Here is a 17,253-nt window from a genome sequence, read left to right on the forward strand (position 1 = left end):
AATGTCAATTCTTTGTATTTTTGATTTATAGAACACAATAGAAATTTCATTTTGATTGAAATTAAAATTACATTGAATCATTATAAAAAAACAAAAATAAACTCGTTATAGAAACTTTAAGGAAAAACAATTTTCAAAAATAAAAACACAAGAAAAAAAATTTAATAAAAGTGAGCAATTGGCATCATTCAGATTAAAAATAATAATGACGTGCTTAGTAGCCCTTCTTGCATGTTCCAACTCTATTCTTTCCTTCGGTTATAACTCCAATCAAACCCATTTTACGCATAGCTGGACCAATCTTAGCGAGGAATACTTTCTCATCTTCAGCTGCCCTAACAACAATGGGTCTAGTCTCTGGATGATAAGCCAATTCTTGATCAACTTGAAGAAGACCTTCGCCTTCTAAAATTCTTTTGAAGAAACCATTGTCCATTTTGAATTCGCTTCCCTTAGTTTGGTCGAGGAAGTCTTGGTTGTTAGAATTGGCACCGCGAGGGCACTTCTTTTGAAGAGAGTAGAGCAACTTTGGGGACATGGCGGGGTCTGGCTTTCCACTGTTTTGAAAGTTGTATAGACGGTCTTCGAATTTGTCACAATGTGCAGTTCCAACAGTGTGACAACCTGTAATAATATAAATACACACCAAAGTTTTCATGTTTAGACAAAGTTTATGCATGCATGTTAATGTTATATATCTAGAGAATAGTATGTTATTTACCTAAAAGGTAAACAAAATCGGGGGTGTCTAATCCATAACTAGAAAACAATTGGATAGCAGCACTGACTGGGATTCTTGGACTAGGAAGTCCTTGTTCGGCATCAATTGCTAATGAAACATTACCGTCTTTTCTTCCGGTTTCTACGTTGTACCAATATGCTCCACCCTATAAATTAAGTTGAAAAGTAATATAAAGAAAACTATCATTTTTCAAATTTTCTAATTGTAAAAGACATTTAGAAAACCTTGAGACTTAACGAGAAGAACATATTGTGCTAAACTTATTTATTTATTTTTAAGACGTACCAAAAATGTAGCAGCTCTAGCCGCTAAGACAATAATGTCAGCACAAGAGACAACTCCTGGGCAATATTGATCAAGATAAACCTTAATCTCCTCAACAATATCATAACCTGCAACGCTGAGATTTGGAGATGCAGTCTTCTCTGTTCCTTCACCTTCGATCATAATTGAAGCATCGCATCCCTATTCAAGTTGCAATCAACACAATATTTATCAAAATGTCCCATTTACTTAATTTGACATTACATACACTAATAATGATAATGAATATAAGGACTTACCCTAACAAAGCAGTCATGAAAATTCAAACGGATAAGATCAGCAACAGTGTCCGGATCTTGAAGGTAATACTTCTTAACAACGTGGAAAACAACGGCTTCAACATCGTATTTGCCACACTTTCCTTCGTAGTAACCCACCTTGAACTTGTCACTACACTGACCATAACACTCCCCGACCAGGGTCATCAAAAGGAGCCCAAGGGCTAGACCTATTGTCGATGACTTTCCCCTTGCCATTTTTGCTCCTTTTAGGCTTTTAGCTAATATAATTAGTAATGTATTTTTTTGTTTTGTGAAGAGACTAATGAATACTTGGGGTATTTATAGCTAACTCGGTTGACTTTTGTATGTTAGTCATGGCGCACACGTTCAAATGAATTCTGGTAAACCACTAATTGGTTTTATTTTCATATTGGATCAACTTGCATTGCTGATCAAGAACAATAACTTGGTATGTATTGGTTTATTGGCTGCTTAATCTTTATGAATGATCAATCTTTGAAGAGTCATTTTTCTTTTTTCTTTTTTCTCTTTAAATCAACATTTATCAATGAATAAATGAATGGAAGTATTAGATTGAAAGGTCTTTTGGAAATATAAAATCGAAATCTATGCTTTTACTTTACCATAGTGTAGATTATATATGATTACTAATTAATTTACAATGTAGTAGTCCACAAATTTGGTTGGGACATTTTCCATATTCTTTGCATTATATTATGGTTTTAAAAATGGTTTTGGCCTTAACTAATACTTTGTCTTCAGTATAACTTTTTAATTTATATTAATTAAGTTTTTTGGTTTATTGATTCGGGATTAGAATATAGAAAATCTCTATAGACAAGGATAAAGAGAGAATTAATTTTTTATGTATGAGGTTAGAAAATCTCTTATTTTATATATAATTAAGTGTGATACATACATAAAAGTTTTGTCGATCATGTGTTTCGTTGCTCTTTAGATGCAAAATATAATCTGACAACAAAAGTAACATATTTCTTGTAATTTTTTAACACATGTAGAAGGGACAAATATAAGATTATATGTGTTAGTAGTGTAGGTGCCATCAATAGAAATGAACTTGAACCTAAATCAACATTAGGTAACGTAGAAAAGAGAAAGCCTGTTTACTTAAGGAAAAAACAAATAACATACAAAAAAGACTGTATAAAAACAAAATTCAGCTAAAAAAAGAGACAAAATATATAATTATTATTGAAGGAGCAATAACAAGTTCTACCCGAACAACTATTAGAGTAGTCTCTTCAATTTCCACCTACTAGAAAAAATAACCAAATTATTGAAAGAAATCTTGTGGTTGCGTGAGGAGTTAAGCTATGAATAAAAACACTACAAAATTTCTTAGGAATCATTATTAAAAACATGAAATCGAATGAAGTAAATAGTTAAATAAATGTAAATACTAAACTTAAGCTATTTGAAAGTGTGCTTAGCATAAGTTGATCATATAGTTTTGTTCTTTGAACATGTCCTAGTGGAAGACATAATTTAATAAATTCAACGACAGTTAAAAGCAACCAATTGACAACTCTTAATTTTAGTGTTTTTTGGTATTTAATCAATTTAATTTTTGTTTACATTGCTCTGAATATAAAGGAAATATACTACCATATTTACAATATATCAATCCCTAAATTATCTCCTAAATGTTTTGATTTATGGAATGTACATAATTGAAGTATTCTGATTATTCTTTCCTTCACTCACCCTCAAGTTGGGTAGCAAGATCTCGAATACTCAACTTGCGTAGTATATTTTGAAATCGTTTTGATCCTACAGCTTTGGTTATGATATCAGCAAGTTGTTATTTAGATTGAACAAATGGAATATGGATTATCTTTGCTTCATGTTTCTCCTTTATGAAATGTCGATCAACTTCAACATGTTTAGTCCTATAATGTTGCACTAGGTTCTCTGATATATTTATTGATGCTTTGTTATCACAGTTTAGTTCAGAACTGTTGTTCTGATGGAACTCAAGTTCTGTGAGTAGCCTTCTGATCCACAATACTTCAGAGATTTCCTACGTTATACCTCGTAATTTGGCCTCAACATCGGATAATGCAGCCACCTTCTATTTCTTGATTCTCCATGTTACTAGATTTCCTCTCACTAGAGTAAAGTATTCTGATGTTGACTTTCTTCCATCCTCTATCTCCTGCTGCATTCATGTAGGCTAGTAAGCTTTGGCGTCCATTTTTTCAGAATACTATTCCCCTTCCAGGCATGACTTTGAGGTACATTAGGATTCTAGTTATTACTTCCATATGGTGGGTTTGATGTTGATGCATAAATCTACTCACTATCCCCACTCCATATAATAGGAAATGTCCGGACGAGTATATGGGAGGTAGATTAGTTTCCCTACTAGCTTTTGGTATTTCTCATGGTTGGCTGCCTCCCTTTCTTCAAAAGTTTGTAGGCCATGGTTTACCACTATTAGTGTTTCTGCTGGTTTGCATTCCAACATCTCAGTCTTTGCTAGTAAGTCTAAAACATGTTTCTTCTAGCGTATAAATATCCCCTTTGACCTAAGTACTTTGATTCCCAGAAAATACTTCAGTTTTTCGAGATCTTTCATCTCATCTACATAGATAATAAGGCATGTTATCAATTCGCCTCTTCGCTTGAGAAATAGTGTATGATCGGAGTTACTTTTATAGTAGCTAAATATCTTCATTGCAAGTGTAAATCTGCCAAACCACGCTCGAGAGGATTGCTCTTAAGCCATAAAGGGCTTTTGTAACTTGCACCCTTAATTGTTTACATGTGATGTCAGCTAAATATTTATCTTTTGAATTGTGATTTGTTAGAGTAGATTTAGACCATGGACATTTGCTAAGTTTGCTTTATCATTTGTTATGGTAAAAATTAATTCTAAAGGTATAAATTTTGTCGCTTTGACTTTTAAAGTTTTAACTTTTGCATTATCTTTTAAAAGTTTAAACTTTATATCATTTTCTCTTTGAATGTTAGTTCTTTTGATATTAAGTTATAGAACAAAATAGAAATTTCATTTTGATTGAAATTAAAATTACATTGAATCATTATAGAAAAATAATAATGAACTTGTCCTCTAAACTTCAAGGACAAACATTTTAAAAGAAAAATACAAAAAAAGGTAAAATTAATAGCAGTGAACAATTGGCATCATTCACAATAAAAAAAATAATAAAAATATTTTTAATAGGCCTTATTACATGTTCCAACTCTATTCTTTCCTTCAGTTTTAACTCCAATGAAACCCATTTTGCGCATAGTAGGACCAATTTTAGCGAGGAATACCTTCTCATCTTCAGCTGTCCTAACAACAATGGGTCTAGTCTCTGGATGAAAAGCCAATTCTTGATCAACTTGAATAAGACCTTCGCCTTCCAAAATTCTTTTGAAGAAACCATTGTCCATTTTGAATCGCTTCCCTTAGTTTGGTCAAGGAAGTCTTGGTTGTTAGAATTGGCACCGCGAGGGCATTTCTTTTGAAGAGAGTAGAGCAACTTGGGGGACATGGCCGGGTCTGGCTTTCCACTGTTTTGAAAGTTATATAAACGGTCTTCGAATTTATCAAAATGTGCAGTTCCAACAGTGTGGCAACCTGTTATATAAATACACATGTATCAAAGTTTTCATGTTTTGACAAGGATTATGCATGCATGTTAATGATATATACATCTAGAGAATGAAATAGTACTTACCTAAAAGATAAACAAAATCAGGGGTGTCCAATCCATAACTGGCAAACAATTGGATAGCAGTACTGACGGGAATTCTTGGACTTGGGAGCCCTTTTTCGGCATCAATTGCTAGTGAAACATTACCGTCTTTTCTTCCGGTTTCTACGTTGTACCAATATGTTCCACCCTATGAATTAAGTTGAAAATTATATGAAGAAAACAATTACAAGAGCATTGTGCTAAACTTATTTATTTATTCTTAACACGTACCAAAAATGTAGCAGCTCTAGCCGCTAAGACAATAATGTCAGCACAAGAGACAACTCCTGGGCAATATTGATCAACATAAACCTTGATCTCCTCAACAATACCATAACCAGCAAAGCTGAGATTTGGAGATGCAGTCTTCTCTGTCCCTTCACCTTCGATCATAATTGAAGCATCACATCCCTATTCAGGTTACAATCATTAATTCCCATTTTGTATGACTTAATTTCATGTACTAATGAGGTATAAAATATAAGAGCTTACCCTAACAAAGCAGTCATGGAAATTCAAACAGTTGAGATTAGCAACGATATCAGGATCTTGAAGGTAATACTTCTTAACAACGTAGAAAACAACGACTTCAACATCGTATTTTCCACATTTACCTTCGTAGTAACCCACCTTAAATTTGTCACTGCACTGACCATAGCACTTCCCGATCAGGGTCATCAAAAGAAGCCCAAGGGCTAGACCTACGGTCGATGACTTTCCCCTTGCTAAGTTAGTCTCTTTCACCAAGTTAAATACTTTGGAAATAATACTGCTTACTAAATCTTCTTATGCACGTTATATTAAAAAAAGATTTTCACTACTATGTCACCTACCGTGTCAATATAACAATTAGCGAGAAAACTTTCGTTGAGAGACTGACACATGTCACTCCTGTTTCTTCATTAGTAATTTTTATAGATTATTTGAATTCAATCAGGGCTTTAAAAATGTCCAAAACGGTCATGGTTAATAGGGTAGGCGTACCATCAACAGAAATGAACTTGAATCTAAATTAAACATCAGGTAATGAAGAAGAAACTTGTTTAAATTAGAAAATAACACATAGTTGTAAATTTTTTTTAAAAAAAATACTAGTTATCAAATCAAAATAAAAAAGGATATAACCATTCAGGGATCCATCATTAATGAATCAGAACCTTTTGCAGTAGATTCTAATGGATCAACACTTTGTGAAACAATTTTCTCAATAACAACAACGTAACAACAATAGAGAAACTAGTAACAAAAGCATATTTAAAACAAAGAGTAACCCTTAATAGACAAAAAGCATCACATAGTCTATTCCCAGATAAAATAGGAAAAAAATAACACGTTTATACATTTTTTCAATTTTTTAACTAAAACTAATATATAACAAAATTTATTAAAGTGAAAGCATGTTTACTCAAAGAAATAACAAATAACATACAAAAAGACAGCGTAAAAACAAAATCCACCTAAAAAAGAGAAAAATATATATAATTACTATTGAAGGAGTAATAAAAAGTTCTACTAGAACAACTATTATATATATTAAGTAATCTCTTCAATTTTCACCTATTGGAGAAAATAACAAAATTTATTAAAAGAAACCTTATGGTTGTGAGAGAAGTTAAGCTAAGAATAAAATACTGCACAATCTCTTAGGATTCACTATTATAAACATGAAATCGATCGAAGTAATTAATTATATAAATGTAACTACTAAACTTAAGCTATATGGAATTGTGTTCAACATAAGCTGAACATGTAGTTTTGTTTTTTAAACATGTCTTAACTAATGTGAGACATATTTTGAAGTCGATAAAGTCAATGACAGTTACAAGCACAATTATATGCAACCAACTGAAGAGTTAAATAAATCTTGATTTTAGTTTTTTTTTTTTTTTTTTGTATTGATTCAATTTAATTTCTATTTATAATGCTCTGAATATAAAGGAAAAATACTACCATATTTACAATATATCAATCCCTAAATTATCTCCTAAATGTTCTAATTTATGGTAATGTACATAATTATAGTATTCTGATTATTTTTTTCTTCACTCCCCCTCAAGTTGGGTAGTGGGATCTTGAATGCCCAATTTGCGAAGAGTATATTGAAATTGTTTTGATCCTACAGCTTTGGTTAGGAAATCAAAAAGTTTTTCTTTAAATCGAACAAATGGAATATGGATTATCTTTGCTTTAACTTTCTCTTTTATGAAGTGCTAGTCAAATTTTGTTGATATGTTATTGCTGCTTTGTTATCACAATTTAGTTCACAATTTCTGTTAAGTTGGAATTCAAGTTCTGTAAGTAGCTTTCTGATCCATAGTACATCAGTGATCTCCTTTGTTATAGCTAAAAATTTGGGTTCAACACTAGATATTGCAACCACCTTATGTTTCTTGCTTCTCCTTGTCACTAGATTTTCTCCCACAAAAGTAAAGTATCATGATGTTGACTTTCTTCCATCTCTCCTTCCAATTACGCGTTTGTGTAGGCTTGTAAACTTAGATGTCTAGTTTTTTGGAATAGTGTTCCCCTTCTAGGCGTGCCTTTGGGGTACCTTAGGATTCTAGTTGTTGCTTCTATATGGTGTGTTTGAGGTTGATGCATAAATCTGCTTATAATCCCATCTGCAAAGACAATGTCCGAACAAGTATGTGTGAGGTAGATTAGTTTTTCTTCTAGCTTCAAGTATTGCTCACGATTGGCTGCCTTCCCTCCTTTAATATTTTGTAGGTAATTGGTTTACCACTATTGATGTTTCTACTGGTTCGCACTCCAACATCCCTGTCTTTACTAGTAAGTTTAAAACATATTTCTTTTGGCATATAAAAATCCCCCCTTTACCTACGTACTTCGATTCCCAAAAAGTACTTCAATTTTTCAAAATCTTTCATCTCAAATTAACTAAAAATTTTTTCCTTCAATAACTGTATCTCTTCGTCATCATTAGCTGTGATAATCTAGTCATCTATGTAGATCATGAGGCATGTTATCGATTCACCTCTCATCTTGAAAAATAGTGCATGATTGGAGTTACTTTGGTAATAGCCAAATATCTTCATTACAAGGGTAAAATCTGCTAAACCATGCTCCGGGGTTTAGTTTAATCCGTTAAGGGCTTTTCGTAACTTGCACCCTTAATTGTTTACATGTGATGTCTACTAATTATTTATTTTTTAAACTGTGATTTGTTAGAGTAGATTTTTGACCACGGACATTTGGTAAATTTGATTAATAATTCATTATAGGAAAAATTAATTCTAAAGGTAAGAATTTTCTCGCTTCTGCTTTTTAAGGTTCAAAATTTGCATTATTTTTTAAAGGCTTTAACTTTACATCATTTTTGCTTTAAAGGTTAATTCTTCTGATATTGAATATAAAACAAAATAGAAATTTCATTTTGATTAAAATTCAAAATTACATTGAATCATTTTATGGAAAAAAACCTCGTCATGGAAACCTCAAGGACAAACATATTTTAAAAAAAATACAAGAAATAAATAACAGTGACCAATTGGCATCATTCACATTAAAAATAATAAAAATGTTTTTAATAGGCCTTCTTGCATGTTCCAACTCTATTATTTCCTTCAGTTTTAACTCCAATTAAACCCATTTTTCGCATAGCTGGACCAATTTTAGCAAGGAATACCTTCTCATCTTCAGCTGCCCTAACAACAATGGGTCTTGTCTCTGGATGATAAGCCAGTTCCTGATCAACTTGAAGAAGACCTTCGCCTTCCAAAATTCTTTTGAAGAAACTATTGTCCATTTTGAATTCACTTCCCTTAGTTTGGTCAAGGAAGTCTTGGTTGTTAGAATTGGCACCGCGAGGGCACTTCTTTTGAAGAGAGTAGAGCAACTTGGGGGACATGGCCGGGTCTGGCTTTCCACTGTTTTGAAAGTTATATAAACGGTCTTCGAATTTATCACAATGTGCAGTTCCAACAGTGTGGCAACCTGTTATATAAATACACACGTACCAAAGTTTTCATGTTTTGACAAGGATTATGCATGCATGTTAATGATATATACATCTAGAGAATGAAATAGTATTTACCTAAAAGATAAACAAAATCAGGGGTGTCCAATCCATAACTGGCAAACAATTGGATAGCAGTACTGACGGGAATTCTTGGACTTGGGAGCCCTTGTTCGGCATCAATTGCTAGTGAAACATTACCGTCTTTTCTTCCGGTTTCTACGTTGTACCAATATGCTCCACCCTATGAATTAAGTTGAAAATTATATGAAGAAAACAATTACAAGATTAGCATTGTGCTAAACTTATTTATTTATTCTTAACACGTACCAAAAATGTAGCAGCTCTAGCCGCTAAGACAATAATGTCAGCACAAGAGACAACTCCTGGGCAATATTGATCAAGATAAACCTTGATCTCCTCAACAATACCATAACCAGCAACGCTGAGATTTGGAGATGCAGTCTTCTCTGTCCCTTCACCTTCGATCATAATTGAAGCATCACATCCCTATTCAAGTTGCAATCATTAGAATCCCATTTTGTATGACTTAATTTGATGTACTAATGAGGTATAAGATGTAAGAGCTTACCCTAACAAAGCAGTCGTGAAAATTCAAACGAATAAGATCAGCAACAGTATCAGGATCTTGAAGGTAATATTTCTTAACAACGTGGAAAACAACGGCTTCAACATCGTATTTGCCACATTTACCTTCGTAGTAACCCACCTTAAATTTGTCACTACACTGACCATAGCACTCCCCGATCAGGGTCATCAAAAGAAGCCCAAGGGCTAGACCTACGATCGATGACTTTCCCCTTGCCATTTTGCTCCTTTTAGGCTTTTAGCTAATTTAATTTGTAATGTTATTTTTTGTTCTGTGAAGAGATTAATGAATTCTTGGGGTATTTATAGCTTTGTGAAGATGACTTTTGAATGTTGTATTGATGTTTGTGGTGCACACGTTCAAAGAGGAGTGGACTTAGATGCGTAGAAGTACTTTTTGGTAATACACTAATTGGTCTTATTTTCTTTTTGCATCAACTTGCATTGCTTATTAAGAACAATAATAACCGTTACTGGACTCGGTATATGTTGGCTAATTGGCTGCATATTCTCTATGAATGATCATTTTTTGAAGAGTCATTTTTTTAAATGATTTCTTTTTTTATTCTTAAATGAACATATCGATGTACAAATGAATGAAATTATTATTTAGAAAATTTCACGTGATAATCTGAGTTTTTTACTTTTTTATGTGGTAGAAAAAATAATCAGAGTCGATCTTGATTATTTTGGGGCCTTTGGCGTAATTTATATTATGGCCCTTTTAAAAATAATTATATTTTATGAGTGAATTGTTAACCTTTTCTCTTTGTTTCGCAACTCCTAATTGCTCAAACTTAAATTGAACCGCCAACAACCTAAAAACTTAAGCTACTATTTAAAATTACATATTTTAATGGGTTTCTTCGACAAAGAATTTCACTATGTCCTCTATTTTTATGCCATAAATTATATTATAAATACCTAATTTAAAAAAATTACACAAGAATAATACGTAACTTAAAAGACAATTACCTAGAAAATATCCCTCTTTGTTTCATTTGAGAAGTCATATTTAATCATGATAAAGTAAGAACTTTCTTCCCAAATTTGCATTTTGGTAAATTTTTTTATTGGTTTTCTTTCACATGTATTTACCATTATTTTTCATGAGTTTTTTCTCTAATTTTCAAGGGACTGAAAACGACGATGTATTAGAGTTCGAACAATGTGTTTCAAACTCCAATATCACCAAGATCGAGTGTATGAGGTTTTGTGACAAACAAATTACGCTATCAACGATATCGATGTTTGTAGGAGAAAATAATGCAATAAAATGACACAAAGATTTAACGAGGTTCACCCAACTAAGGCTACGTCCTCCGGTGTGTAGTATTTCTTATATAATCAAAAGGAGCTCAAAGAACTCTCAAATATGGAGAATTACAATAGAGAAGAGATATAGGCTAGTGTTTGGCTTGGGGTGTATTTGTGGATTAATTACGATGTGAGTATGAGAGCTCTATATATAGTACTAGATACAAGAATATCAATAGCTCTCTTGAATACAATATTAATATAGGGTAATGAATAATATGAAATAATTTTAAGAACTTGAAAGGTCGAAAATCAGCATCCCATGCACATCAGAGGATCCGCTCGACCGGATCAGAGAGCTCGCTCGGTCGAGCGAGCATCAGCTGCATTCTGGAGCATTCTGTCTGTCCGCTCGACCTACTATATGGCTCGCTCGGTCGAGCAGCCTGGTCGAGCGGCACTTCAGAGAGCTTCTGACAGGTTGCTCGACTTTACATTTTAGAGCATCTTGAATCAACCTTTCCACTTCTTCATTACGTCCCATAACTCTTACACTTCATTACCTTATTAATCCATACTTAATCACCATCAATCATCAAAACTTAACTTAATACACCCACATTAACACATTCATGGGATGTCATCCCAAAAGTCACACATGAATGCACCTCATCTCATCTTTTCAATAACATAACATTTACAATATCTCATCTCATCTTTTCGAAGCTAGACTTGGTGGATAATTGAATACTAATTTCATCAAATGTATGCTCTTGCCTCTACTAACTCATGCAACTCCTCCTTTTTTATACTACTTTTTTTAAATTTTTTTTAACTGCTGTTGGTGAGTTATCATTATTGTGAGAGGCATATCTCCGAAAAATGTATTAGATATATTGGCTAAATAACCCAATTAATACTAATTAAAGAGAAAACAAATATAAGCTTTTTATTTTAAAGTCGTCTCTTTATGAGATGATCTCTTACAAAAATAGCTGCATCCAGAGACTTTACAAATTAGTAAAAGTCTTGTATTGACTTTATGAAATAATGTAGTATAATTAAATCCGCCACTACTTAGAATCGATGAGTATTACAATTCAATAAAAAATGACGTTCATGCAAATTAGAGATCTTTCACGAAGTATGACAACTATTGCATTACAATTTTGTAAATAGAAAATTAAATCTTGTTGTAGTAAGTATCGTATTTTTTAGGTAAGGTTTTCTTAGGATCGAATCTTACATAGCTTTTTTTTTTTTTTTTCTCAATGTACCCTATATAAAAAAAAATTAATTTTCTAAATTATAGGGAGAGAATGTATTCTTGCCCGTATCTTGTCTATTTAATTAAGAGTTGGTGTGTATTGGCGTTTTGAGTTATACAGGAATGAATTTACTAGATCAAGAGTCTCTCTAATAAAATTGTATCAATTATACATTCTACTAATTTTACTCTTTAATAACAAAAAGAAAGTTTAATTGTAAGCATGTCATTCGTCTTTTTTTCATTGATTAGAATTAATGAAATTTTACTGATTTGCATGTTTTACATTTATCATATTTACAAATTTATATTTTCAGAAAAACTCATAAATTAATTGATGCAATAAATTACAATTATTCCAATTACACAGTTGTATATAAATGCACTGTTTAAAAAATTATAATGAGAAATATATAATGTACTGTGTAGAACATTATTTATTGTCTGATAAAATTCTGGAATTACACCGCGTAGAAATTATACTACAGAATAAATGTTATAATTGGAATTACACAATTTAGAAAATTATACTGCAAAATTACACTGTGTATAACATTAAACAACACTTTAGGAAATTACTTGAAGTACATAATAACCCCTTTTTCCATCAATTGTTATTTAAAACTAAAATGACATAAAATTCAATTAATTGATTATTAAAATCAATCATTTATATTGTTAGACTTGGTGAATTATTGTTTGCAATCTAAAATTTCATAAAATATTAACATATTAAAAAATTCGTGCATTGTACGAGTTTCTATCCGAGTAAGCTATATTTAAAAGGTATGATTAAGTGTGTCAAATCTTATATTAACAATGATCCATGATTAGAAATATCATTTTTATATAGATTGCATGACTTTTAGTCTTTATCATTGAATTAAATATTCATTTTAGAAAATTCACCTTTTATTTTGGCATATATTTATAGTAAACTTCAGTAAAAAAAAATGAATTTGCTTTAATTTAAGATTTCAAAATATCCTTATTAAGCTAAGGTGGTGCATCTTACTTCCTCAGTTCTTTTATAATGTTCTCGTTTACTTTTTACCCAATTTTTAAAATAAATTTTAAGTTTTAATATCTCTAAATACACATCTTACAAATTAAAAAAAATATATAATAAAAGTATATATTTAAGACGATCTAACGAAATCCCACTTGAATATATTTTATTTTCTATGTATATCTCAAAAACTTTAGCCAAATTTATCTCTTCAAAATAGAATATTCTAAATGAGAAAACATTAGAAAGGGAGCAAATACTTCAGAAACACAAAATAATTCGAAAAGTAAAGAGATAATAAAGATATTAATTAAACCATATATGTAATATATTAATCTCACAACTTGAAATAATAACATGTTAGCTTGCCAGAGCCTTTAACATACAATAGTCAATTCCCAACGAGGGAAGAACATGGCAAAGAAAAAAGAAAAATTCAAAAAATACAACGAGGTAAAAATAAAGTAATTTAGGTATTAAATCAAATTGACTCTGGCTATTTTTGATGAGTTATGCTCATATCTTAGTAGTTAACCTTTTTGCATGTTCCAACTCTATTCTTTCCTTCGGTTATAACTCCAATCAAACCCATTTTACGCATAGCTGGACCAATCTTAGCGAGGAATACTTTCTCATCTTCAGCTGCCCTAACAACAATGGGTCTAGTCTCTGGATGATAAGCCAATTCTTGATCAACTTGAAGAAGACCTTCGCCTTCCAAAATTCTTTTGAAGAAACCATTGTCCATTTTGAATTCGCTTCCCTTAGTTTGGTCAAGGAAGTCTTGGTTGTTAGAATTGGCACCGCGAGGGCACTTCTTTTGAAGAGAGTAGAGCAACTTTGGGGACATGGCGGGGTCTGGCTTTCCACTGTTTTGAAAGTTGTATAGACGGTCTTCGAATTTATCACAATGTGCAGTTCCAACAGTGTGACAACCTGTAATAATATAAATACACACCAAAGTTTTCATGTTTAGACAAAGTTTATGCATGCATGTTAATGTTATATATCTAGAGAATAGTATGTTATTTACCTAAAAGGTAAACAAAATCGGGGGTGTCTAATCCATAACCAGAAAACAATTGGATAGCAGCACTGACTGGGATTCTTGGACTAGGAAGTCCTTGTTCGGCATCAATTGCTAGTGAAACATTACCGTCTTTTCTTCCGGTTTCTACGTTGTACCAATATGCTCCACCCTATAAATTAAGTTGAAAAGTAATATAAAGAAAACTATCATTTTCCAAATTTTCTAATTGTAAAAGACATTTAGAAAACCTTGAGACTTAACGAGAAGAACATATTGTACTAAACTTATTTATTTATTTTTAAGACGTACAAAAAATGTAGCAGCTCTAGCCGCTAAGACAATAATGTCAGCACAAGAGACAACTCCTGGGCAATATTGATCAAGATAAACCTTAATCTCCTCAACAATATCATAACCAGCAACGCTGAGATTTGGAGATGCAGTCTTCTCTGTTCCTTCACCTTCGATCATAATTGAAGCATCGCATCCCTATTCAAGTTGCAATCAACACAATATTTATCAAAATGTCCCATTTACTTAATTTGACATTACATACACTAATAATGATAATGAATATAAGGACTTACCCTAACAAAGCAGTCATGAAAATTCAAACGGATAAGATCAGCAATAGTGTCCGGATCTTGAAGGTAATACTTCTTAACAACGTGGAAAACAACGGCTTCAACATCGTATTTGCCACACTTTCCTTCGTAGTAACCCACCTTGAACTTGTCACTACACTGACCATAACACTCCCCGACCAGGGTCATCAAAAGGAGCCCAAGGGCTAGACCTACTGTCGATGACTTTCCCCTTGCCATTTCCACCTTAGTTATTCTAAGTTATTATTTAATAGTTGTGTGTTTTTTTTGTTGTGTGAAGAAACTAATGATATGTTTGGGTATTTATAGCTGATTTTGAATCATGAATTAAGCTCTTTTGATTGGAATATACTTGCTTACTGGAGCTCACGTTGAGAAGTGAGGAGTAGGATTGAAATGTCCAATTGAAGACGTGCTCTCAGCTAACTCAAATTCGTTTGTTTTTTGACGCTGTCATATATAGTTTACTTTTGGTGGTTTGGTTTGAAGAGTTTGTTTTTGGTTGCACCTAAGGATAATTTGACACTATTTATTAATGTCATTTAATTTTCACATTGTCGTTAATCTATAGATTAAAACATAGTTATTGAGATCTGAGATTTTGTTAGAATCGTCTCAATGAAAATTTTATTAATTTTGGTTTTTTATAATTATTTAATGTGCATAATTAAAGATATTAATGATTGAATTAATGCATTGGGGCGTGTGAAAGTGTCCTTGGGTGCAAGTAAAAGAAAATAGAGGAAGTATATATTAAAGTATATAACATATTCTAGGACGTCAATCATTAGATTAAGATTTTAATTGATAGTTGAGGTTATAAGATATATTCATCATCATCATCAATCAACCCACTATATCCCGTTCATAGAAAAACTATGGACAGGGTCTGAGGAGGGAAGGATGGCGGAAATTCATACTCATGGAGGAGAGCGCGGCCAAAGGAGTCCCCCGACCGAGAAAGATATAAAGATGTAGCTACATGGGAGAAAAAACCTATAAAAGAAAATAAGTAGACCAATCTACAGAATAAAAGGGGACAATGTTAGGCCTTGTATATTATTGAATGTTTATGTTTGGGCTTTTGTATAGGTTAGGCCCAAATATGTTTATAACAAGTGGTATATAAACTTATGCTATTGAATAAAAGAAATACAAGTGGGAAAAATTAAACCCTAACATGGTATCACAGCCTTCAAACCCTAAAAACCCTAAAAACTGATTTTTTTTTTCTTTTCTCCTTCTTCCATTGCTATACTGCACTGCTTCTTCCATTCTTGTTCTACTGCTTTGCTTTTCTACCTTTTTTGTGCTCGCCTTCTACTCTTTTATTACTTACAATTCATTCTATTACTCATGGGTGATGAAACAAAGATTGATCCTTCATCTCCTTACTACCTCGGTGCCGGCGATCAACCCGGAAATCTTATCACTCACGTGATTTTCAAGGGCGATAATTATATTGCTTGGTCTAGGGCAATTATGTTGTCTCTAAAATCTCGACGGAAATTTGGGTTCGTTGATAGAACAATCGTTATGCCATTGGACGAGAAGAAAATTTTAGATTGGGAAACCGTTAACTCTATGATTGTGTCTTGGCTTTTACGATCAATTGATTCTAAAATATCTGCTGCTATTCCATATTTTGAGGAAGCAAAGAAATTGTGGGATTTCTTGGAGAAGCGGTACTGTGTTGCTAGCGGTCCTCGTCTTCAACAACTTCGGGCTTCGATTACTAATTGCCGTCAATCGAAGTCCATGTCTGTCCACGAGTATTATACGCAACTAATGAGTTACTATGATGATCTTGCTAGACTCAAGCCGCTACATGGTTGCGAGTGCGGCAAGTGTACTTGTTCGGTTGCCGCGAAGTATCAGTCGGACAAGGACGAAGAGGTTTTACACCAGTTTTTGATCGGTATTGATGACGACTGCTATTCTGTTGTTCGAACTAATTTATTGTCCCAAAAACCCCCTGTCACTTTGGACAGAGCATACCAAGCGTTTTTACAGGAAGAACGCTCTCGTGGTATCTCTCATAGCAAGGGCAACACTGATCGTGATGATGTTCATGTCTTTGCTGTTACTTCGGATCGCTTCAAGAGCTCCACCATACGCCGTGATAAGTCGAAGCTTTTCTGCTCTCACTGTCAACGGCGTGGCCACGATAACGCTGGCTGTTTTCTCTTACATGGCTACCCGGAGTGGTGGCTCGACAAATATGGCCCTCAAGCTTCTACTGCCTCGAAACCTGCTGCTCCGCCTAAGTCTGCTGCTGCTGCCTTTGATTGGAACCTGCTGCCGCCTAAATCTGCTGTCCATCCTTCTACTAAATCTGCTTCGATTCGTGCTCACGCAGTGGGGGGTGGGCCTGTTCCTGCTTCATCTTCTACTGCTTCTATTGATGCCACTCATCCGCTTTCATCAATTAATGATCTTCAACCTGAACATGTTACTATGCTAT

General features: G+C 33.1%; 3 protein-coding genes and 1 pseudogene across 3 annotated transcripts; all 4 read right to left on the reverse strand.

Annotated features, from left to right (window-relative positions):
* Window positions 1-105: 105 nt before the first annotated feature.
* LOC130812565 (peroxidase 57-like) lies at window positions 106-1,581 on the reverse strand. Its single transcript, XM_057678077.1, has 4 exons — window positions 1,306-1,581; window positions 1,028-1,207; window positions 722-887; window positions 106-624 (listed from the first exon to the last, which is right to left on the reverse strand). Exons 1-4 carry the CDS (start codon window positions 1,540-1,542, stop codon window positions 215-217), a joined length of 993 nt encoding a protein of 330 aa, XP_057534060.1. The 5' UTR covers window positions 1,543-1,581; the 3' UTR covers window positions 106-214.
* A 2,251-nt stretch (window positions 1,582-3,832) lies between these two features.
* LOC130813535 (peroxidase 57-like) lies at window positions 3,833-7,855 on the reverse strand (annotated as a pseudogene).
* Window positions 7,856-8,580: 725 nt separating this feature from the next.
* Window positions 8,581-9,841, reverse strand: LOC130813537 (peroxidase 57-like). Its single transcript, XM_057679374.1, has 4 exons — window positions 9,605-9,841; window positions 9,343-9,522; window positions 9,091-9,256; window positions 8,581-8,990 (listed from the first exon to the last, which is right to left on the reverse strand). The coding sequence occupies exons 1-4, from the start codon at window positions 9,839-9,841 to the stop codon at window positions 8,581-8,583; spliced, it is 993 nt and encodes a 330-aa protein (XP_057535357.1).
* A 3,633-nt stretch (window positions 9,842-13,474) lies between these two features.
* On the reverse strand, window positions 13,475-15,051 carry LOC130812566 (peroxidase 57-like). The gene is made up of 4 exons (XM_057678078.1): window positions 14,772-15,051; window positions 14,494-14,673; window positions 14,188-14,353; window positions 13,475-14,090 (listed from the first exon to the last, which is right to left on the reverse strand). Exons 1-4 carry the CDS (start codon window positions 15,006-15,008, stop codon window positions 13,678-13,680), a joined length of 996 nt encoding a protein of 331 aa, XP_057534061.1. The 5' UTR covers window positions 15,009-15,051; the 3' UTR covers window positions 13,475-13,677.
* Window positions 15,052-17,253: the final 2,202 nt, after the last annotated feature.

Source organism: Amaranthus tricolor, chromosome 5 (assembly GCF_026212465.1).
Source record: "Amaranthus tricolor cultivar Red isolate AtriRed21 chromosome 5, ASM2621246v1, whole genome shotgun sequence".
Taxonomy (NCBI): domain Eukaryota; kingdom Viridiplantae; phylum Streptophyta; class Magnoliopsida; order Caryophyllales; family Amaranthaceae; genus Amaranthus; species Amaranthus tricolor.

Excerpts from the sequence above, each read along its gene's own strand:
- LOC130812565 (XM_057678077.1), bottom strand. The coding sequence starts at position 1,542 with ATGGCAAGGGGAAAGTCATCGACAATAGGTCTAGCCCTTGGGCTCCTT. Across the intron at positions 1,208-1,305 it reads TTCATGACTGCTTTGTTAGG|GGATGCGATGCTTCAATTAT; the intron begins GTAAGTCCTTAT and ends CAACTTGAATAG. Across the intron at positions 625-721 it reads CGATTTTGTTTACCTTTTAG|GTTGTCACACTGTTGGAACT; the intron begins GTAAATAACATA and ends ATATTATTACAG.
- LOC130813537 (XM_057679374.1), bottom strand. The coding sequence starts at position 9,841 with ATGGCAAGGGGAAAGTCATCGATCGTAGGTCTAGCCCTTGGGCTTCTT. Across the intron at positions 9,523-9,604 it reads TTCACGACTGCTTTGTTAGG|GGATGTGATGCTTCAATTAT; the intron begins GTAAGCTCTTAC and ends CAACTTGAATAG. Across the intron at positions 9,257-9,342 it reads CTAGAGCTGCTACATTTTTG|GGTGGAGCATATTGGTACAA; the intron begins GTACGTGTTAAG and ends CTTAATTCATAG.
- LOC130812566 (XM_057678078.1), bottom strand. The coding sequence starts at position 15,008 with ATGGCAAGGGGAAAGTCATCGACAGTAGGTCTAGCCCTTGGGCTCCTT. Across the intron at positions 14,674-14,771 it reads TTCATGACTGCTTTGTTAGG|GGATGCGATGCTTCAATTAT; the intron begins GTAAGTCCTTAT and ends CAACTTGAATAG. Across the intron at positions 14,091-14,187 it reads CGATTTTGTTTACCTTTTAG|GTTGTCACACTGTTGGAACT; the intron begins GTAAATAACATA and ends ATATTATTACAG.